Source organism: Dryobates pubescens, chromosome 9 (assembly GCF_014839835.1).
Source record: "Dryobates pubescens isolate bDryPub1 chromosome 9, bDryPub1.pri, whole genome shotgun sequence".
In the NCBI taxonomy this organism is placed as follows: domain Eukaryota; kingdom Metazoa; phylum Chordata; class Aves; order Piciformes; family Picidae; genus Dryobates; species Dryobates pubescens.
In genome coordinates this window covers 25,055,057-25,078,985 of record NC_071620.1, presented here as the reverse complement: position 1 = coordinate 25,078,985, position 23,929 = coordinate 25,055,057, and the positions used below count along the sequence as shown (strand labels likewise).

Genomic DNA, 23,929 nt, shown 5'->3' with positions numbered 1-23,929 from the left:
TCCAGTCATTACTGAAAAGCAACATGCAACAGTGAAGCCAACAATAAGAAGTTACAATTCTAGCCCCAAAAGCCAGGGTGGAGAACAAAAAAAGCTAATCGAGAAGTTATTCTCTCTTACTCTCTGTTTAAAGCATTCCCAATCATGTTAGAAAACAGGATGCAAGAAAAGAAACTCACATGGACAATACTCAACTACTTACTACCAAAGCTAAGCATTTGAAAGAGCTAACTCTAAGTTTCTCTCTGAAGAGGTGTAAAATAGTGTTGAGTTTTGGATAAAGGATTTCGTTCTTGATACTCTCTCTGTAGCCCAGCACTTCTAGGCAAAACATTTCTTTTAAAAGAATCAACTGTTGGAATATATAATTGGAAAAAATAAAAGAAGGGTCTACTTTGCTGTTGATTAGCATGACGTTTGGCATTTGTTGTCTTAATCACAATAGTGGATACGTATAAACAGAAGAATGTTCAGCAACAGCCTAAGTAATATCAAGTTAAACATTTTTACCACTTGACTAACACTATTTTAAATGACTTGATATTTTTAATGTTTCTCAATCTGGAATCCAAGCTCAGTTTGAAATATGCACCAAATTTGACCAAGGAGTTCCACTGCTCCATTGGGCTAACCACATTAAGAGAACCTAAAATCTCTAAAACCATTTTACTCCATCCCTGTAAGACATTCATACATACTTTCAAACTTCTAGGCTGAGGAAACATTTTAACCCCAAAGGGATTACAGCTAATGAACTTTCAACATATGAAGTTGGACATTAACTCTGATTCAGCAAAAATGTTAAGATACCCTACAGATTTCACTGATTTCTGACTATTACTTAATTTTTATTTTGTAGTTTTAAAAGGAAAGAAAAATTCTCTTCTTAACATATTTAACAAGCCAAAATATACGAGAAACATGAAACAAGGCTACTTTGCTAATTCACACACTTTAAAGACGTTCACAAGCAAAAAATTCCTTCATTGGACATACAATACATAGCACAAGTAACTTCCAGGGAGTCTCTCGGTTTTCACAGTTTGTTTTTCTTGTCAGAGAAAAGACTAACAAAAAATTACACATTAATGTGAGAACTCAAAAATACATTAAAGACAACACCATGTTCATTAATCAAATTTAAAACTTCATTTGTCAGGAAAATATTTGAAAGTATCCTTCATTTTTCCATTCCTTCTCCTTTTAACTTGTGACTCCTGTTGAACAGGTTGTTGGTAAGATTCCTCTTCATGCCAGATTGGAAGACAATCCTGAGGGCATTTGACTTGGCCAACTTTCTTAGCAATTCTCACATGATGCATGAGATACTGCCATGAAGGGCAACAGGAGACAATCTATGCTATTTCCCAGTAAACAGTACACCACAAACAAGTGATGAGGGGAAACAGTTGAACACGGCATGGATGGATTGAATTGCCTCCATTTGAATTGAAGCAAAATCCAGCCATGCTGCATGCACACTTGATATCTCAACCAAGAGTCAGGGAAATCAGAGGGAGCATGTCTTGCTTTTGCGTGTGATAGATTGCCTAAACTATTAAGCATGAATAAAAAATTAGCAAAACTGTTTGCTAGTATACACAACATAATTTTTATAAATCTGTCCTGAAGAGTCAAACCCCCAAACATGCCCTAACCCAGACAATGGGTTAAGCACCTGTGAATGTGCAAACCTGGACACTTCCTGGGGTCCAGATAAATATGTAGCATGTGTAATTAACTTTGTAACACAGCTGTGAACTGTGTGTGCCCCTGAGCATAGATATGCCCCATCCTATAGGTTCAGTTATCAGGTTTCTCTGCTACCAAAGGGCATTAATTGTCTTGGGACAGTATTTAAACCAGATGAGAAGGTAGGCAATTTACCTTGTTGTTACCACGAAAGAGACAAGAGCCAAATGCTGCCAGAGTTGTTGCCTATCCTAATAGGCAACAACTACACATGGGCCTTGCATTTGGAACAAGGCAGAAAGGGGAAAGCTCCAAGAGAACTGAATCCCAGAAGAGCCACAGAAAACTACAGCCCAGTGACAGAGCACATGAGAGAGAGAGGCGCCTAGCTCCTTCTGAGCCGGACAGAGGAGCAAGTCATGAGTCCCCAGCTACTGTGCTACAGAACCCCATATGTAGGAAACTGCAGAGTGCAGCACCTTCCTTTCCAATTTGAATCACTGTATTGGAAATGCTTAGATCTGTGCTTAAATCATTGAACTGTCTTCATATGTGGAATGTAATACCCACAACCAAATAACAGAACCTATAAATATACTTTGTAAATAAGTTACGGCAGTGTTTGAAGATACCACCGCCAGGAAATATTAAATATAAAAACATACATTTTATTACAAAAATCATGAAACAGCTCAGTAAGAATGAAAAGAAAAAGATCAGCAGAGTAATCAAAACACTTTTTCCCCCCTCTCTAACCAATCATTTTTCTCACAGACAACCTTAGAAGGAAGCACCACCAAAACTACAGATTGCATACACAAGGTCAAAACATAGTGTTATTTTAACAAGCACAAAAGCATCCCTCAACACCTTATGTTTACCTTCTTCTTTCTCTTCTTAACATGGAAAAATCAAACTATAGATTTTAGGTAACATGCAAAAATATAGACAGCTAACTCTTTTAGGTATGACACGAACAGTCAAAACATTATTCTTAGAACCTATTCACCTAGCTGTCCTGTAATATACTGGTTATTTACTTGTGCAGTTTGAGTGGATCATTAGAAAAATTTTATCTGATGAGGTAATAGGCCAGAAATTTCTAATCATGTTTTCAAGCATTTTGCTATGCAGTTTCTATGTTTTTATTAATTCTTCTGTTTGACAAACTTCTGATATCCATCTATCTTTGTCCAAGGTTGTAAAACTTGCCACTTGCCAGAAATCTTTCAATTCCAAAGTAACGTGTTTCACCAGAATTTGTATGCTTTCAATGCCTTATCTTTCTTCAACCCATGAGAAATTGCGGCTGTGTTATCTCTATGGGGGAACACTGCCAGAATCCTCCTGTAGAGATGGAGGAAACACTACGCTAGCTCAAGTATCATATAATAGTCTTGTGGGCTAGTTCTCTTTAATATGATGACTTTCATCAGCTCTCATGCAGCAAGTGAACACTCCCACTCTCAACCTATGAACACTTTTCCTTCATGAAAGTCACTACATGGCCACATGCAAGCTCAAGCTCATACAAAAACCAGACCTTATCTTTTCAGAAGGGCCGAGACTGACATCAAGAAAAACTCTGTGTGTAAGCATCAAAACTTTGAACAAACTGGAAAAGAGAAGGGACCAAAATGGTTTCAGTTTTGAACAAATCTAATTTCTGCATGACCTATTAGATTTAAACAATCACTCCTGCTCCCTCAGGATACCACAATATTTTTTCTATCGTATACCGCTATTTTAAGAAACTAATCTTGTGTCCTAGCTTACACCAAGGGATCAATCATTTGCTCTCAGAACAGATCAACAAGTAGGAAACTTACCTTATCACTGTCTAGTGTGTTCTGTGAAGTACGTGAGGCAATTGAAATAGTATCAGGCTGGCTGCTACCATCTCCCTGACTGTCCAGGTCCTCGCCATCTCTGCAAATAATTCAGTTTTCATTACAATATGAGCAATGTGTTTGTAATGTGCCAGTTCCCTACTTGCAACTCTAATGAAGGGGTACTTAGACAACATTGCAATGGACATCAGCCAGCCAAGTAATACAAAAATCAAATATTCACCTGGTTCTACACTTAAAGACAACAGATTTGTTTGCTCAAAGTGTACATTATACAGAAACAAAGCAACCACCAAACAGCTAATCGAACAGCCAAAACTATGGCAAGAAACTTGCACAGCCACTTAGCCAAAGCTAGCAAGCAGAACACTCAGGTCACACATTTTAAGCACATTCCTTTCCATGAAAGGAAACCAAGGACCTGAATAAAATTTTGTAAAAATCTAAAAGTAACAGCTGTCCTGGTACTGAAGTTGCAAATCCCTTCTGTAATGGCTGAATGTACACAAGTCAGGGATTGTTCAGAGCAAAAATCTCAGCAAATTCAGCATTGCAGGAAACTGGAAATTAAATTATAAGATAAAGCTGGCCAAAATGACTTGCTTTGTCCAATTCACCAAAAGTCATTAGAAAGTCAACACTACAGAGGAAAGTGTGATGCTGTGCCCTTAGAGATCGCTGATTGTTTTAAACACTACTTACCTTCTTCCTTTCTGTTTTGTTGTTGGTGCAGTTTTGGGGATGTGGATTGGCTCTTTCAATGCTCCTTTCAGATGAATGGTCCTTTCTTGTATTACTTCCCGGATGTGTTTGATCCAGTCCTGTTTATTCTCTATACTGGATGCCTTTGAAATGTAAAAGCAGCAAAACCCCCACAATGGACTACTATAGCTGAGAAGATCTACACATACAGTCAGCTAATAAACATTAAGAGGGAGGAATAAAGAATGACTGTGTGAATAATCTTTGAAAATGTAAACAGAGAAAAGGAAACTCATGATAGTTCTCATTTGGAATTGTGAACACTACTTTACACTTCTCAACATTATTAGAACTGTTCATTTAAAAACATTTTATTTTAGATTCAGATTCCTCTGACATAACTTTAAGGCTAAAGCCATGTATGCATCTCATGTGGGACAGAGTAGACTGACTGACTTTAAAGATTCCAGTAATAAACACCTTGAATATTGGTATTTAAAATTTATGCTACATTTTAGTTCAATTAAAACTTTATATAATATTTCTTTCAGTGTTAGCAGATTAACCTATACTGCAACATATATACTTAACAAACATGATTTATGTATTACTCTTACTACTTTTGAAACACACCTGGAAGCAGAAAGCTAATTTTGGGATTGTATTTTAATAACTGCCTGCAACATACCATCCATTATTTTTGAGATAATCTGGAAATTACATGATATCTATCTGCCCAACCTATAACCTGATTGCTTAATCCAATTTAACCTTGGGCCTGAAATGCTATTAAATATAACCATTATTACAGATCTAAATCAATTTATATAACTGCATACTTTTCTTAATTGCTGTCTCTTGAAATAACAGCTTTTGAATATATTATAAATATTAAATATACTATAAATATTTAATACCCAGGGAATCTAAGAGGATGGAGAAAGTTACAGGAACAGATGAATAGTTAGGAAAAAAGAAGGAAGGGACCTCAAAGATCATGCAGTCCAATTTTTGATCCAGCACTGAAGGGTCAATACTAAACCAAGTCCCTAAGCACCAGGTCCACACCCTGCTTAAACACCTCCAGGGATGGTGACTCTACCCCTGCCCTAGACAGAGCATTCCAACGTTAAATAACCCTCTCTGTGAAGAATTATTTCCTACCATCCAGCCTGAACCTCCTCTGGTGCATCTTGAAACCATTTCCTCTAGCCCTGTCACTTGACACCAAGGAGAAGAGGCTGAGCCCCTCCTCACTCCAGTGTGCCTTCAGGTAGCTGTAGAGAGTGATGAGGTCCCCCCTCAGCCTCCCCTCCTCCAGGCTGAACAACTCCAACTGCCTCAGATACTCTTTGTAGTCTGTGTGCTCCAAGCCCTTCACCTGCCCCACTGCCCTTCTCTAAACACACTCCAGAACCTCAATGTCCTTCCTGTAGTGAGAGGCCCAGAACTGAACACAGTACTCGAGGTGTGGCCTCACCAGTGCCATATACAGGCCGATGATCACCTTCCTGTTCCTCCTGGCCACAGCGTTTCAAATACAAGCCAGGATGCCACTGGCTTTCTTATCCACCAGGACCTACTGCTGACTCGTATTTAACTGACTGTCAACCAGAACCCCCAGGTCCCTCCCAGAGTTGCAAATTTCCAACCACACATCTCCAAGCCTGCCAGTTACCTTGGAGTTGTTATGACCCAGTTAGAGGCATTGTTAAATGTCATACAATTAGCCTTGGCCTATTAGTCTAACCTGTCCAGGTCCTGCTGCAAAGCCTCCCAGCTGGGTGTCACCTGCAAATTTACTGAGGGTACACTCAGTCCCCTCATCCAGATCATCGATAAAGATATTAAAGAGAAGGCCCCAGTACTGAACCCTGGGGAACGCCACTAGTAACTGGGTGCCAGATGGACTTAACTCTGTTCACCAACACTCTTTGGGTCACTTCTGGTCATCCAGACAGTTTTTTATCCAGTGCAGAGTGCACTTATCCAAGCCTTGAGCTATGAGTTGCTGAAGGAGAATGTTGTGGGAGACAGGCTTTACTAAAGTCCATGTAGACAATGTGCACATCACTTCCCTCATCCACTAGGCAGGTATTAAAAAAAACTTCTCCAATTGAAACTCAGGTCCCAGGTTACATACCAGAGTCACAGGAAAAATGGATTTAGCCGTTACTTTAGCTAGGCAAAGAACATTACTGACACCTAGAAGTTTCCCAGACATAAAATGTATAGACATTGCACACACTCTCAATCAAAGGTAAGTATCTTCAGAAAAATTTGTAGTCTGCAGAAAGACATAACATCTTTTGAAGTGTTTTGATTTCTGCATAAAAACATGGGCCATGAAAAAGCTATCATAACCAACAAGCAGCAATTGACTTGAGTGTGAAATACAACATGATGACATGATTTGTCAGTGGCTTATCAGCTGCTCTATCAGCTAGCGGCTGAGCCTTCAAGCTCTAGAAGAGGAGCTTGGATCAAACAGGATCAAATAGGACAAGATAGGATCAAATCCCTTCCTACTATGATTTGTGGAAGCAAGTTTCTTTAATTCTTCAGTAGATCACAAAGATTCCTGTTTGTTGCCAAGGACACGGGTTAGATATATGCCACATCTGTTACACATGAAATTATCTGTCGGTAGCTGTCCCTCTCAAAGCAGGAAGAGTCATTGATTGCTGCCTTCCCAACAAATTAACACTACAAGACTTAGTACAGACTATACAAATACATCTGCTAAAATTACCTTGAGAACAATTTTGTTGTCTGAAGTCGGTGTCCTTCCAACCCATAGAGCAAACTTGCATGGATCTCCTTCTACATGCTCTGTGACACCCAGTTCCGAAGTCTGAAATTAAGTAGAATTTGTTAGGATGACATGGTATTATTTTCCTCAGAAGCCACAAAAAGATGCTAACAGAATAAATAATTGAACTCTGCTATTTAAAGATATGTAAAGATATTTTTATAGGTTAAAGTGCTAGAAAGAACCCTTTATTCTGGTGGCAGTGGTGGATTTCTTCAAAAAAGGAAGAACTGCAAGCTAAACAGTTTTTCCTGTAAAGTAATAATAAATAGCATTTATAATCTGAACACCAAATAGATTATTTTACATGTTTGACTTGACACTAAAAGCCTTACAATTCTTAGAAAGGTGCTTGTTAAAAATAAGTGTTGACTTCTCTCCTTGTTGATTTCTACCAGGGAATACTCACTATTTTAAGATATGTTTCTAAAACTCTGATGTGTCTTCTGCCAAAGAAGCCCTTCCTAATGTATTTCTTTCCTTAAACATGAAATGCAGTTTCCCCCGAAGAATTTTGTGGGACAAATCTGTTAACAACAGATCTTCAGGAATTTTCTAATGTCAGCTAATTGTCATCCAAAATGTTTTCACTTTCCAACTAGAACATCTCAACTGTGTGAATTTGGCTTCCAGTTAAACAATTTGTATAGGCTGTGCTCCAAAAAAAATAAATTATAAACTAATAAATATAGCTCAAATGATAAGAAACCTTACTCTAAAAGACAGCTGCTAAGCTTTCTTACCTTATTAGAAACTGTTTTCCCCTCATACGCATCATCACTAGCACATACACAGTTCATTACAAGAGATAACAACTGTTTGCAAAGAACTCTGTAAATGCTGAGCCTGCATAAAATCCAACCAAAAAAATCTGTTGCAGTTATTGCATGCATAGAAAAAACATTCAGGAGAGGAAGCCCCTGAACTGCCAGTTACTGGTGACTGGGAGAGTATTCTGGCAAAATAGCACCTGCTTGCCTTGTTTCCATAGTCCTCCTTAGGAATTTGCTTTTGGACTCTACTTCTTGCCAAAGCAGTTCATTAACATGTTTTTCTACTAATACAAGTCACACCACTGAGTATCTTGTGCTGGGGAAACCAAGATACCAGCATGCCTAGAGTTTTGTAGAACTACCTTCCAGAGGCTGGAGACAGAATAATGTACAAAAAAAGATCTGTAGCTCAAATCAGTACATGTGCTTTCCGCATCTTGAAGATCAAACTGTAATTATTGCTACAACAGTAAGCTGTGCTACAGGATATTTTGCCAAATAGAATATGAAGGCAAAAAGAATGCTTGTATTTTAGAAATGAGGCACAAGTCTTCAGGATTCCCAACAATATCCCTAGGACCCGAGGCTCTTACTAAGTCTTTGCTACATAAATTGATATGACAACGATTTTCCAGTTCTTTCTCCCTTCCCACATAATGCCTTGGGGCACTTGATACTATGCTCCAGTACACCAGAAGTTCTTTGTATTTCAGATTTTGGAGAGCACCAAAGAAAGGTGCGATCAACAAGACAGCTGCCGTTGTGTTACCTGCTAGCTACTTCTTACTAGGAAGGAGAGTAAGTGTTGGAAATAAAAGGATGGACTACACAAAGTAAGATACGGAATAGAGGGCTTTTTGAACCAAGCTGTTTCACCAGTGTGGTCATAGAGGTGTAAAGGGGGAAAGAATAAAGAAAAAATCTGAAGCAGGGAGAAAAGGCTCAGTGTATATATATATATATATATATATGTATGTATGTATATATATATATACACACACACATATATACAAACCATGTTGACTGAGTCATATACCCCAACAGAATCAAAAGAACCATAATGTCTTTTAGACTGTGATTTTGAGGAAATAATTTCAAGTACTTGTCTAACTGTCTGGTGGAAAAGCTAATGTTGCCTCTGACAGATGCACAGCAAAACAAGCAAAACATGGGGTACTGTCTTCTTTCTTATTTGGCTACCTAAATTTTCAAAGCATGAATACTGATCTAGCCCAAGGCATCCAATGAGACAGGTAAGGATATGAATTTCAGAGTCACATTTTGCAAGGCATATGTGGTACAGATGAGAAAAGAAAGAGTAGATATTGAATTTTTTTTTAATCAAAAGAAAAAGCATTCCCATCTTTACATCCACTTACACACATTTCAGTAAACCATAAGAGCTATCATTTTATTTACAAAACTTCATTGTAAGACTGCTAGTCTCAGTAAACATTCTGAAATTCCCTCTTCTATAAGAAGGAGCTCTTGCCTTTCCATATCAGTATGTGTAGGATATACATCAAAATGAATCCTTACTACAGAAACAGTAAACAAGCAAGATGAAAGAAGCTTTTCAGCTCCTTCCATCCTTCAGCTTTATACAAATAAGCCTTGAAGAACCAGCAATCACACACAATTAAGGCAAGATCAGTCCAGCCCAACCTTTATTTTCCTTTGTTCTGACACACCAGGACTGACATGGAGCCTTCAGTACTTACTTTCAGCTTACTCTTCCCTCAAAAGCATGACAAAGCAGCAAACTTTTAAGATTCACTCTACATATTCCAAGGCTGTTCTTTCAGTGTACTATAATAGTTGTTCTTCAGGCACATTTAAGTAATCTGAGTTTAGTCACAGTCTAATCCAGGCAATTTTCTAAACATGATCACTTTTTGTCCCATACTTACAAAAAGTTTACTCTTGTAAATGTACTTGCTCCTTCCACTGGAGTCCTTTACTTCTTTACTGAAAACCAAAGACATCTCAAAAAGGAAAAGATGCCTCTCTCTCCCCTTTCGAATTAGAGTTTTTGGGTCCCATACTTGGAAGGATTCTTGAAGGATGAGCTCTCCCTGAGATTCTATATTTTCATCAAAGCCTAAAAACACATGGAGAGGAAAGGTTCACCATGAAAAATTGATAATACAAGGAAATTAAAAAACAAAGTTTCTGTTTTTAAAATGATATAATTTCCCTCCCATTCCCTCTCCCCCCATAATACAGCTTCCAAAACGCAGGATTTCCAAGGAAGCCATACTGAAAGCAAGACTTGATTTCAACATTGCAATATACTAAATGTAACTGTAGCTCAAATCTATGCCCAAATTTAGAGATCCAGCTCTAAGGAGCATATCACCTTCTGGCAGTATTTCACCAGTAAAAAACAGATCTGTCTATATCAGCTTGTGGCAACCACTTTCATGATGAAAATTATTTCTCTTACAAGCTTTTTGAGCAATTTGCAAGGACAGAAAGAGTACATCAGGTTGTTCAGACATGGGCAAGCTTCCAAATGTCACCTTGTCTGGTGATACAGTTTCCCTAATATACATGCAGCGACCATGCAAACATGTTTCAAGAGGGCATGAAAAAAGATGGTAGTTTGGAGATGCAGCCTGACATTGAGTCACTCCAGCACTGATCCACAATAAAGAAATAACAGCTGAATTACTTACCTTAAGATATATAAGGATTATGATTGAGAATATCAACAATTTTACTTTCATTGTAGTGGCACAGTGTTTTCCCAGTTTAATACACAGATTTAAGTTGCAGGGAATGGACTGCCCAGGGAGGTGGTGGAGACACTATCACTGTTAAGTGTTTAAGAAGAGACTGGATGGGGCACTTGGTGCCATGGTTTAGTTGATTAGATGGTGTTGGGTGATAGGTTGAACTTGATGATCTTGGAGGTCTTTTCCAACCTGCGTAATTCTGTATTCTGATAGCAGAAATTAGTCCACTATACTCTTCTGAGTAAAGTTAAGTTTTTAAAACACTTGCCAATATTCTCTGAAAACAAGTTCTCAATTTTCAAAATAGGGCAACAGTATGGAAAGCATCAGAGGCAAGTAGCATCAGGATGTTCATTCAAAATCCTCCAGAGACATAAAGAGGAAATGTGCTCACTCACTGGTATTTGTCTAACACGGGATGACTCAACAACACGTGCGTGATTTGTTACAAAGTCAACCTATGTGAAAGTTTAGGATATTCTCCAGAGTTGCACTCCCATTGTTAAAAGACTACCATCAAAGCTGGCCAGTATTTATACTAGCACTATCTCCTGAACAAAGCTTTTGGAACTGGTCCTGCAAAGTGACCAACAACACTGTTATTTAAAATCAGAGAAGAGAGGTGATTTTGAGCGTTCACAGGATCAAGGATCACATGCCAAACCAAGGTGAGTTTTATAGTAACTTGCAGCATAATGAAAATTCCATGACAAGCTCCATGCTGTAAAGCAGAGAGGAGGAAAAGGAATCTTGACATGAAGTACCTGTATCTTTATTCACCAACTGCAAAGTGAAGTGACCTTGCTTTTATTTACAAAAATTTGAGTGTCAAAGAAAACCACTTTTATTATGAAATATATGATGGCATCGTTATATATGATAATGCGCCAATTACAAAACCCATCTTGGCAAGATGTTGTTCAAAGCACATGGAATCCATTACAAGCGACCTCCACTGTCTGCAATGAACATGATTATGCTGTTCTGGCTGAGGCTCAGGCTAAACTGGCTTATGGTGACATTTTACTGCCAGAAGATACATTTCATTTCAACCAGAAGTCTCACAGACAAGAGAATAGAATAGAATAAACCAGGTTGGAAGAGACCTTCAAGATCATCGCGTTCAACTTATCAACTAATCCAACCCACCTAATCAACTAAACCATGCAACCAAGCACCCTATCAAGTCTAAAGAAGTAAATATGACAATTTCTTGAAGGCAAGTATTTGTTTTACAAATCAGCAAAATTACCTCTAATACACTCCTATAAATGAAGCCAAGAACACTGGCTGGCAAATGTAGCTAAAGCTATCATATTTGGCCATTCACCTAGTACACTTTAGGTGAGTAGTACAAAACTTTGTTAATCTACATATTTTTCATATCTGTAGTAGCAGAGACATAGATCAGGACAAAAAGAACGTTGAAAGAAATGAAGAAAACTGTATCCTTCCTTTGCAACAATTAATTTTCCTGAGTAAGGTTACATTTTATATGGTTCCATATAAAAGGTATATAAAACACAAAGATAAAAAATAGCTCACATCACCAGATCTTCTCAATGTATAGTAATACAGAAATTTATTAAACAAATTTAACCTACATATGACTGAATTGGAAATCACAGAACCACAGAACGTTTGGGGTTGGAAGGGCGTTCTACAGATCATTGAATCCAACCCCTCCACCAAAGCAGGATCACATAGGGCAGGCCATGCAAGAACAAACCCAGGCAGGTTTTGAAAGTCTCCACAGGAGACTCCACAATGTCTCTGGGCAGCCTATTCCACTGCTCCATCACACTCACTGCCAAGAAAGTGTCTCCTCATGTTGAGGTGGAACCTCCTGTGTTCTAGCTTGTACCCACTGTTCCTTGTCCTATCACTGGGCACCACCAAAAAGAGACTTCATCTTGACACCTACCCCTCAGATATTTACAAACATTGATGAGATTCCCCTCTCAGCCCTCTCTTCTCAAGACTAAACAGCCCCAGTTCTCTCAGTCTCTCTTCATAGGAGAGATGTTCAAGTCCCTTTATCATCCTTGTAGCACTCTGTTGGACTCTATCCAGCAGACCCATGTCTCTCTTGAGTTGGGGAGCCCAAAATCTGATGCAGCATTCTTGCTGTGGTCTCACCAGGGCAGAGTACAGAGGGAAGAGAACCTTCCTAGACCTGCTGGACATACTTTTCTTGATGCACCCTAGGATACCACTGCCCTTCTTGGCCACAAGGGCACATTGGTGTCCCATGGATAACTTTTGCTGTCCACTAGGACTCCAAAGGAAGGACATGGACCTGATGGAGTGGATCCAGAGGAGGGCCATGAAAATGATCAGGGGCTTGGCTGTGAGGACTGTCTGAGGGAGTTGGGGTTGTTCAGCCTGGAGATGGAGGGGCTCCAGGAAGATCTAATAGCCTTCCAGTACCCAAAGGGTGCCTACAAGGATGGAGAGAGACTGTTTACAAAGTCCTGTAGTGATAGGAGAAGGGGCACTGGCTTCAAACTAGAGAAAAACAGATTTAAATTGGATGTCAGTAACAAGTTCCTTACCATGAGGGTAGTGGAACACTGGAACAGGTTGCCCAGGGAGGTGGTCTGGGCCCCATCCCTGGAAATATTCGAAGTGAGGCTTGACAGGGCTCTAGGCAACTTGATCTAGTTGAGGATGTCCCTGCTTACTGCAGAGGAGGCTGGACTAGATGACCATTGGAGGTCCCTTCCAACCGGCCTCCCAGTGTGTCAGCCCTTTCCTCCTCCCCACCCCTGCCCCATTTGATATAATCAGCAAACTTGCTGAAGGTACACTCAATCCCCTCATCCAGGTCATTGATGAAGATATTGAACAAAACTGGATCCAGTACTGATCAAAGCCAGTTTAAATCCTACCTTCCAGCATACTGAGGTGCATGGCATCATTGGCTCGCTTTGGCACGCTAAGCATTACCTCCAGGCCATCTTTAATCTCACCTTTACCTTCTTCACAACATGTGAGCAGCTCCTGCAACAGATGAGCACACATGAGTACTCTCTATCATGTATTTCTACATTAATAAAACAGATAACCCAAGTACTCCTAATGAGCAAAGTATCATTTTTGGGATATAAAAATCTTTTTCAAGTTCTTACTCAGCCAATAACATGAAAGCGTATTTTGTATTTATCATGATCTGTTCCTCAAGGAGCAGCCCAAGCTTTCAGTAAACCACCTATTATTTAAACAAGATACCTGCTTAACAAGAACTCTTACAAGAAATCTTTCAAAGTTACACTAAGGACTGCATTTTTTATGATAAGCACTGACACAGCTATCAGATGCAGTGCTACATCAAGGCTCAGAACAACAGTGCTGTCAAGTCATGAAAACAGTAGAAAGCAGGACAACACAAAAGGGCATCCAACCCCCACCATGTCAGTCTTTGCTCTACTGCTCTGTATTGCTGCTGCTAAGAGGCCTACACTGTATCAATTTAAATATTCCATTAATTACTCTTATTCAGTGCTCACACAGTTAAAAGCATCCTACAGAGAAAACTTTTGAATACAAGCAAGAATTAACATTTGGATAGAAATTTAAGAATGGAATATCCTGAAACTTGTAGTGGGATTTTGTGCTATGCAGTTCCCTACCCCTTCAACATCCCACAGATATTAACATAACACCTAAGGTGACATTCAAATTTCCACACATCCTTTTAATATTTGAACAATGTCAAGATAAAATGTAGCTTACATCACCAGAAGGGCATATTAAGTTGCTGCTAGTATTCAAAGACTCAATTAATTGCCCCAGGTTAAACTCCCTTTTCTTTTCCTTTGCATTTAATTCCCAACACCACCATCACATCAGAACACTACATCATCATGCTTAAATTTTGCGTAACAGCTCCATAGAGAAGTGAGTATAACTAAATATCCTCCAGAGGCATGGAACAGCTTCAATACCATGTGGAAAAAATACACAGAACTTCTACTAGTGTAAACAGTATCATTGAAGTTTTTGGGTCTCCATCCTTTCGTGTTTTATGCTCTCTTATAGGGGATGAAAAAGGAGACCCAGCAACCACCATCAAATAAATTAATTTTACTACGCAGGAGAGACATCTCACTCCATACACACTGGTGAAACTGACCTGTCTCATCACTTCAATAATGCAGTGCCTATGGCATATTCAGATTTTTTAAAAAATAATTGTTGGAATCAACGCTTTGAAATTCTGAAACAGTCTAGAGTAGCAGCAGGGTATAGACCATTTCTCTAAGTTATAAGCTAATCACGTGGCAAGGGAAGAACATACAATGTTTCTCAGTTTAAAATGACAGCGTTGCTTCCATTCAATTTGGCCTGAAATAGCCTGCAATGTTTTTAATACATTTTAGAAAACAGTCATCCATGGGGTGGCAGTTTTAGGCTATGCCTTCAAAATTAAGCTACAGGTTTCAAGCGGAAAAGGTAGAAAAATAGAAATAATTCACTCTTGGGTGTAAAAAGGAAAACTAAAGATTATTTTAAACAAATTCATTGGATAAAATGTGTGGGATGGATGCAGATGTACCCTAACAACATATTCATTGCATTCCATTGTAGAGTGTAGTTTTCATTTGTAAATACAGCTTCCATTTGCTTCTGAGTTAGTTGTGCTTAGTTAATGTGAATGGGAAACTTCAACCCACCACACATAGCAGTTCTTAAGTAAAAAAGGGAGGCATCAGTTAACTAAAGTTTTAAGAGCTACTATTTACTTGACATTTCCAGGCAACATTACAGATAACTGTTTACTCAACAACTGCACAGGTAGTCAGTGAGTGTGTGTGTGTGTGTGTATATCTATATATTCATATAGTTTATATATATCTTTTATAATATAGTTGTAGATATATAAATGTATTAAAAAAACGTAGCTTTTGCAGTACTTGATACTATAAACATAGCTAATGGCTTACCAAATTTTTTTGGAGAAACCACTACAAAAATGTGCCTGTCCATGGCCATTAATCTGGAAATGCAAATTACATTACCTAAGTAAACACCAGTAGAGAGGTAGCTTCTTTGATTTACAGGACTCTGGAAAACAAACTGCTTATTTACACATTTTCATTTTCAATGGTCTTCTAAAAAATCTCACAGTAATATTTGAGCCCGCACAGGATGCTGTTAGAGTGCAGAGTAAAACTACCCTCTTGATTTCAGCAGGAGCTTTATCTTCTTAGGAACAGCAGAATCACATGAAGACCTTTGAATTAATACTGACCTTTAAAAGAAGCTGGTATTTTGTTATCCTTTGCACAGGTTTGATAAGGTAAGAGGAGATAGAGTTGGCCAGTCCATGCCGTTGTTGTATCTCCTACGTGAAAAAAGGTAACATTTGAGGACTGTGAGCACCAACACTCAGATATAGATTGCTCTGAGGTCTATGCAATAATATAAATTAGCTATTCGTTCTATTTTAGCAAGGAGAAATAAAAACCCCAGGAGGACAGGATATTCAAACCACAGCAAATATTACACTGTGCATCTGCTTGCTCACTTTGTATAAACAAAAGATTATTAGCTCGAAGGGTACCTGTGAAGTGTTTCCACAACCCCAAATACAAATAGCAATGATTAGAGATGTTTAACATGTGACAATGCCTTTTTAAAAAAAAACAGAATCTCAATTTCTTTTATTACATGCAGAAGATACTCATTTCAGTGTTCCAGAGAACAGCGAGGCCTATCACAGGAAGGCTGAGGTGGAGGTTTCTTAGCAACACCTGTTAGTTTAACTTAGTCACAGAAAGCATTTTCTCCCACAAGAGGGAGCACCAAGTAACGTTTTCTAACTAAAGGAACAGGGTGACCCAGCTTGGGAAAAAAAGAAAGCCGCTTACAAACAATGAGCTCTACAAAGCCTAAAGGAAAATAAAATTAAATGATAATTAGAAGGGATAATTTCCAATTTCAAGCACTGACCATGGCTGATCTTCATGTATTTACTACTTACCACAGTATTATATATGTTTTAACAATGTATTTTCAAACAGAAGTTATCACAGTTATCACATTAGAAGGGACCTCTGGGGATCATCCAGTCCAATTCCCATGCTAAAAGGAGGTTTACCTAGATCAGGTTGCACAGGAACACATTCAGGTGCATTTCAAAAGTCTGCAGAGAAGAAGGTTCCACAACCTCTCTGGGCAGTCTGTTCCAAGGCTCTGTCACCCTCACAGTAAAGAAGTTTTAATTCATGTTGAAGTGGAACGTCCCATCTTCCACTTTGTATCTAACACCCCTCATTCTATCATGGGGCATCACTGAAAAGAGATTGGCCCTATCCTCTTGACATATTTATATGTATTTATAAGATCCCCTCTAATTCTTCTCCAGGCCAAACAGCCTCAGATTTTTCAGTCTTTCCTCATCAGGGAAAAGCCTGTCCCCTAATCATCTTTGTAGCCTAATGTTAGTCTCTCCAGTAGTTCCCCCCATCACCCTTTAACTGAGGAGCTGAGAACTGGACATGGTGCTACAGATGTGGCCTTACTGGTACAGAGTAGAGAGGAAACAGAACCTCCCTTGACCTGGTGGTCACACTCTTCTCAATGTACCCCAGGAGACCACCGGCCACCCTGGCCACAAGAACACACTGTTGACTCACAGTGAACTTCGTCTCACAGTGAACCCTGTCCCAACTCTCCAGCCCATCCAGGAGTCACTGAATGGCTGCACAGCCTCCTTCTGTGTCAGGTGCTCCTCCCAGTTTTGTATCATAAGCAGACTTGCTGAGGGTGCACTCCATCCCTTTATCCAGGCTGCTGACAAAGATGTTGAACAAGACTGCGCCCAGCACTTGACCTCTGGGGAACACTGCTACCTACAGGCCTCCAAGTAGACTGCAGTGTTGATCACAAACCTTTGGTCTCTGTCATTCTGCCAGTTCTCAATCCACCTCACTGTTCACTCATCTAATCCATACTTTCTAAGCATACCTGTGAGGATATTATGGGAGACAGTGTCAAGAGCCTTGCTGAATACAACATCCACTGCTCTTCCTTCATCCATTCAGCTAGTCACACCACCCAGAAGGCTATTAGATTAATTAAGCATGATTTCTCCTCTGTGAACCCATGCTGCCTAGTCCTGACAATCTTCTTTTCCTACACATGCTGAGACATGATCTCCAGAATGAGTTGTTCAAGTTATGCACAACAGCTCTATCACTTGACAGATGATTATGGTATCAGAAATTCCCAAAACGTGATAAAACACAACATTTTCACATTACCCAGTAGTGGCATGAATGGGACCTCTTGAAGTTACCTGCACACAAAATTAGATTTTTGTGCTTTTAATCCACTTTATGTGGGTTAGGGCATGAAGAGCTCTGGATACCTGCTCTTCTTCAAACACTGAAAACTTAACAGAGGCTTCACAGAAAGCCTTTACCTTACAGTATTTAGAGTGTCCATCTTTTAAGTGATAAACTTTGGAAATTAATCCCAAGAATTTCAGTTGTTTTTATTTTAAAAAAACACATTTCCCTCTACTTTTGAGAACCAAAAAATATAGAGAGTGCTCTATCAAAATAATCTGTACATATGTGTTCAACTAAAACTTAATTCACTGTGACCAAAATCTCTCCCCAAATCCTCTAAAAGCTGGTACATTTTTGTCTTTTCTTAAATGGAATATTACACATAGACCAAGTAACACTGTGACTGAATAACCAAGGTGGTCGGTTTAGCAGCTCTGAACTGTTGCAGTTAGCTGAGTTACCAATACGTACACTACAGTGTAAAGGTGCTCCTAATAGTTAATAAGGATTTCCATCTTTATGACTTGTAACACAAACTAAGCACACAAAAATGCTAAAATTTGCAGACTGTGCTTGTGAGAACTGGAGATTCATGTCTTAGTTGTTGATGTTGGAACCCAGTTCTGAATTGCTTGACACATAACACCAACTTCATTTGATATGACGGCTTTGAAAAACCGAGCAATGTAAGATAGCCATGTGAGAGATAGGACTGATGTTCTTAATATGACACTAACTTGCAGCATTACTACCAGGAAACTTCAAGTTTCTTAAGAAGTCAGTGTAACAGCAAGTACATGATTGAAAATGCTACAGCAAACTTTTAAGATAGACACAAAGTACTTACATCAAAGTACGCTCCTGCGTGTTCCAATATCAGCTGGGTGGAATCTGGCTTATTTTTACAGTAAGTAACGTACATCTGGAATTTGTCTGCCTGCAGAACAAAATGTAAAGTTGCATAGGTTATTAAGAGCATCATTTCTATCCCAATGTTTTTACACAGTTATCAAAGAGCATATGTTCTCTTTCAAGAAATCAACCTATGCAGAATTATCTTCCCCTTCAAACCACCAGCATATGAAAATACATCAGACAAGTAACATTGAAAACAATAGCAATGTATGAGAAGTACATTATTCGTACCTAAGACAAAGATGTAAAACAAAACCTGAATGCAGATTTGGGAAACTTGCTTTGTTTGTTTATTTGTATTTTTTTTCAGTTAAAGATAGACACATTTTTACTGAAATTTGAAGGAAGAGGTACTTTTATGAATTTTACAAATTAAGAAGTGACCTGAGAGCAAGAATCCATGCCCTTGTGCTCCCTCTCTCCCCTTGTTACTTCTAAACATAAGTCTGATTTCATTACCCAAGTAACGAAACAGTGTCCAACATCTTCTGGTAACTGCTCATATTTTTCCAGCTCCTTGAGGAATATACTATGAATAGAAAAGAAACAAATAGTACAGTGCACATGAAACACCTTCATTAGAGCAGCTAATACTCATCTATTGTCTGTGAATAAAGGCAACTAGAAAACTTGCTGTAATTCCTAGCAACTGTATGAGTTAACAATAACAGAAATGGATAAAAAGATGTAATTACAGAACTAATGTATAAATGTAATTCAGTACAAATGTTGATATGAAGGTCTGAAACTGATCCAAGTAATTTCTTAAAACCTGAAAATTGTCCAAGACTGAAAAAGACAGTCTCTAATGGTGTACTTCCCTGGCTGGAAAAAAACAACAATTGAAGCAATTTAGCAATGTGAGAAGAAATCCTTTACATTTTTTCTGGAAAACAGTCCATTATTTATAATCACAATATTTTCATTAGGAAATCCCTCAGGTCATCATTTGGATTTAAGAGTAATATGGAAATGGAAGATAAGTCACTCACTTATTGTGAAACTCATAGATTTCCTGCATGTTTCCAAAGATAATGTGTTCTTTGTTTACAATACCAGGCGGGATCTCCTCAACTCCACTTGTCATTTCCCATAGATAGGTCTGCCCAGAAAAAAAAGATTCATGAAAGAAGTGTCTATAAACTCTGAACACAAGAATCACCGTATCTGTAAACATGCATTCCTGTAGAGAACTTAGGCAACATCATCTCCAACTGTGACAATACCTGTTATGTCAAGTAACAGCAAAATCCAAGTTCTAAAAGTGACAATTTAACATAGACCCTGAAACATCATCATTTAAAATGTACAGTGTTCCTGACAACCTCTAATGCTTCAGGATATTCTTTATCAAGGTCGAGTCTTCAGTCTAGAAGCCGTTGCTTTGTGCAACAGCTAGCACTGAACTTTACTTGCTTCAGTGTAACAATTACTGGGCACTTTTCCATGGAACCTATCTGAATTTCTATTCAAAATGTCAGCTACTAGCAGAACATGTGATACAGATAATAAAAGAATTAACACAAGCTCATCTCTATTGCTAGCAAAGCAAATAAAGTAAACCCCTCCTTTTTCTCCTCCTCTCTCAAAAAATACCACGTTTATGAACTGTGAAAGAAGCAAATGCTGAAACTTAGTACTGACAAAAGCAAAACATATAGGAAAAATTCCAAAGCTGTTATCAGATATTTCTTTCTAACAGCAGAAAAGATGCTGAATTTAATCCTATGATTGCAAACCATAATGTTTAGCTGTTAAAACCAGAAATAAACAGAAAGCAATGGACTGAATCCTGCCTTTGAAGACCAGTGAAAAAAGAAAACTTACATCCATGCATTCCCGGAGGTCTCTTACGTAAGCCTTTTCTGTCTGAATTAGCTCAGCCATAATGAACCTTAGGTGACAACAGAAAGAATGATCAAATCTCAGTCTGTTAGATCATTATGAATGTATAATAACCAGAATACATCTTTCTCCTCATCAGCTTTTGATTTTTCCGTTGCTGCAAGGAAAATCTGAGAACTGAAATGTGAAGAGAGACTACAGATGAAGGAAACGTAAGAGGTAACAGTCCTCCTTTATTAACAAGTGCAAAGCGAAATGGGGAAGAAGACTGCATTAGTTTTCAAATGCGTTTCACTTGCTACAGTCCTTTAGCTGTTGTCCTCCCTCCTCCCCTTACACACTATTACACATTATTTCCAAAAAAAAAAAAAAAAGGATGTTAGAAGAAGTCTAACATAGTTTTAAGTGTTTAAGATTCTGTCATGCTATAATTATCTCTGAGTAAAAGCATGTGAATAAATGGCAATAGAAACTGCTGAGTAATATCACTCTCTTTTCAACATTTATCCAATTTCTAAGCTGTCAGACAAGCCATGACAGTCTATTCATTATCAAGATGGATTTATGTATTCTCATTGATTAAAAATAAATAAATTTATTACTCTTTCCTGCGGGCAGACTTTCGTTTTTCTTCATTAAGCTCGTGTGCAGCATCACGCAGTTTCACCTCTGACCCAGGAACACTGGCTGGGATTATATCCAGCTGCAAGCTTTTGCTCTTTATTAAAGAAAGGAAGAATTGATTAAGGAAGGAGACAGGAGAAAACAATAGCTAAATCAAATGCAAGCTTGTCTGTCATCACACTCAAATTTCTCTTACCGATTTGTTGGAATCAGAGGAAATACCCAGAGCTTTCTCTAAAGAGGTCCTATATTTCTCCATGCGCAGGGAAAAGTCTCTGTACCTCTTATCCACTGCTGTGACACATTTTTTAATCTCTGTTGCATGAGCATGCCCTTTTTCACAAAAGCCATCAGCCAGCTGTATCAACAACTTCACCCTCTCTTTGGTTTGCTATGAAAACAGGAAAATATCGAACAGTTACTAGCTCTACCTGTCATGAAGAGGGTAATTTTGCTTAGCTTGCTATTATAAGTGCAGTTGGAGAAGCTATCAAAGGAGCTAGAGTCCTTCTCCCTCTTTCCAGAACTCCTTTGAACAGACACCTTTTTCTTAATAGAAACAGCATTAGATGAATATTGGTTACCTTGAGTTTTATTATTACACAACCAGAAGCAGGTTGTTAATTTCTCTTTCAAAAATGTGCTCCATATCTAACCCAGACATTAAATTCTGCTAGGGAAATTTTTCAGAGCATGGACATTCTCCTTGTATCAACAACAAAGCAGTTTGATGCCAAGAGGATATTTTGTTCACTACCACAGAAGCGTTGGTATTGGATCTGGGCCTGCAGTCTCAAGAATCTACCTCATCTGTACACTGAAATGGCGGTAAGTCTCACATGCTTTACACTTAAATGGATTAAGTCAATTCTTTAGATCTTTTTCATATTATGTTTTGTTGTTACACAGTTGTTCAAAAGAAACTAACGACAAGTAGCCACTGGCAAATCTGTAACTAAGTGCTTTTTCCAACTGGCAAGCTGCCTAAGACAATGCGCTTTTCTTTCAAGGAAATAATAGATTGTCCACAAAGCATGAGTTCATACCTTCAGTTCTCTCTCTCTCTAAAACCATGTCAGTGTAAACTGTCCTGTCAGCACCCTTTGTAACAGGGAGTTAAGCAAAACAGTCAATAAAAACTTGACTCTTAGGCCAACCTTTTTTTCTTAAACCCTTTCTTTCCTAATGGTTCCTCATCTGAATATTTCTTTTCACTGTGGAATTAGCAAAAGCTAATATATCCTCCCAACAGGTAGCCAAAAGGCAAAGGAGTGGCACTAACAAAACACTTTCAAAAGGGGCACTCACGTCATTTGCTGACAGAGGAAACAAGGAGAGCCCTGCTACTCTGCATGTTGTAAAGCATCCAGCTGAACAAAGGATGGAGGCAAAACTCAGAAAAAGCACACTTGAAAAGCAAAAGCCATCTCTGTGCTTTCTGTATTCCCTTTTCTCCCTTCCCATATGTCCCAGGACCAGATTCCTCTTCTGAAATGGTCCTTCAGACAAGTAAGTAATTGCTTACTTTCTTCAGACATGTTATTTCTCTGTGAAGATTGGAGAGCCATGAGGTGGAAACCAGGTAACAGTTGGAAAAGGTCACAAAACAAAACAGAGACAGACAAGGCTACATAAGCCCAGGTACTTCAGTCACATGCTATTTGTAAACTGCCTTTTCCTGCGTGAAAAGTGGTAAGGCTCACCACTGACATCTGCATCTGTGTAAAGGCCTCCAGAGACGTAGAATAACACAATGCTGCTGTGGCTCCAAAAGTTACAACCAAATAATAATAAACTGACTAACCTATAAACTGAGTAGCCTAAAAAGTAAAGCTTTAACTTTTCTACTATTGTCTAACTAAATTATAATAATATGAATAATGATATGCCTTGTTGTATTTTATGTCCTAAATGAACACGCAGTAATCAGAGGCATGAAGACATAAAAGCAGTAATCAAAGGCCCTGCAAGGCTGTAGGTTTGTTATGATTTTGTAATGAGAAATCAGCAGTACAAAGGGCTCACGAAGCTCCAGTAACAATGATTACCTTCTGATTATATTTTTGTTTATTCTGTTTCCAGAAGTAATACAGGAAGCAAGCCACTGCAAGTAAACAAATCTTAATGGACACATCATTGTGGACTTTTTTGGGAGCAGGTGGGAGTTTGGGTTGTTCTGTTTTTTTTATTGGTTGGTTGTGGGGTTTTTATGGTTGTTTTTTTTTAATCAGTTTGTTGTTGTTTTATGTTTGTTTTTACTTTCTTTTTTCTGTTTCCCCCAAAATATTACCAATATTTATTTTACCTTTGCTGTGATCTGAAATTCTTCATGTTCTTTTAACAACTCTTGAGTATGCTGGATACTAGAGCCAGTGGAAGTATGTGTGGATAAATAAAACTCTCCATTGTCATGAATCCATTCTAAAGCCTAAATAAAACAGTAGCAAAAGAAAAGTAAGAGAGAAGACAACATATTTTTGCCAGTAGAAACCATCTGTAATCAGCATTTCACAAAAACTGATTTGTCACAGGTAAATTTTACTCTGTCACGCATAACAATCAGCTCTACAATATCAGTAATTCCAAAATAATTCACTTAGTCTATGAAACAATGCCCAGTGAATCAACCAACACATGAAAATGAATACTTCAGGGAAGTCTACTACTATAGGACTGTAGT

The 23,929-nt window shown here is 38.4% G+C and overlaps 1 protein-coding gene across 3 annotated transcripts in view; it reads right to left on the bottom strand.

The window, feature by feature from the left end:
• The window catches only part of TRIO (trio Rho guanine nucleotide exchange factor), a 255,068-nt gene that overhangs the window by 73,192 nt on the left and 157,947 nt on the right, over window positions 1-23,929 (bottom strand). For all 3 annotated transcript variants that reach the window (XM_054164267.1, XM_054164268.1, XM_054164269.1), the window contains exons 21-33: window positions 23,555-23,677; window positions 21,446-21,640; window positions 21,228-21,343; window positions 20,608-20,674; window positions 19,773-19,882; window positions 19,240-19,309; window positions 18,713-18,802; window positions 15,822-15,914; window positions 13,459-13,570; window positions 9,740-9,930; window positions 6,997-7,098; window positions 4,245-4,387; window positions 3,522-3,621 (exon numbers count right to left, since the gene is read on the bottom strand). In XM_054164267.1, coding sequence (XP_054020242.1) covers window positions 3,522-3,621; window positions 4,245-4,387; window positions 6,997-7,098; window positions 9,740-9,930; window positions 13,459-13,570; window positions 15,822-15,914; window positions 18,713-18,802; window positions 19,240-19,309; window positions 19,773-19,882; window positions 20,608-20,674; window positions 21,228-21,343; window positions 21,446-21,640; window positions 23,555-23,677 — 1,512 coding nt within the window. The remainder of the gene's footprint in view (window positions 1-3,521; window positions 3,622-4,244; window positions 4,388-6,996; window positions 7,099-9,739; window positions 9,931-13,458; window positions 13,571-15,821; window positions 15,915-18,712; window positions 18,803-19,239; window positions 19,310-19,772; window positions 19,883-20,607; window positions 20,675-21,227; window positions 21,344-21,445; window positions 21,641-23,554; window positions 23,678-23,929) is intronic.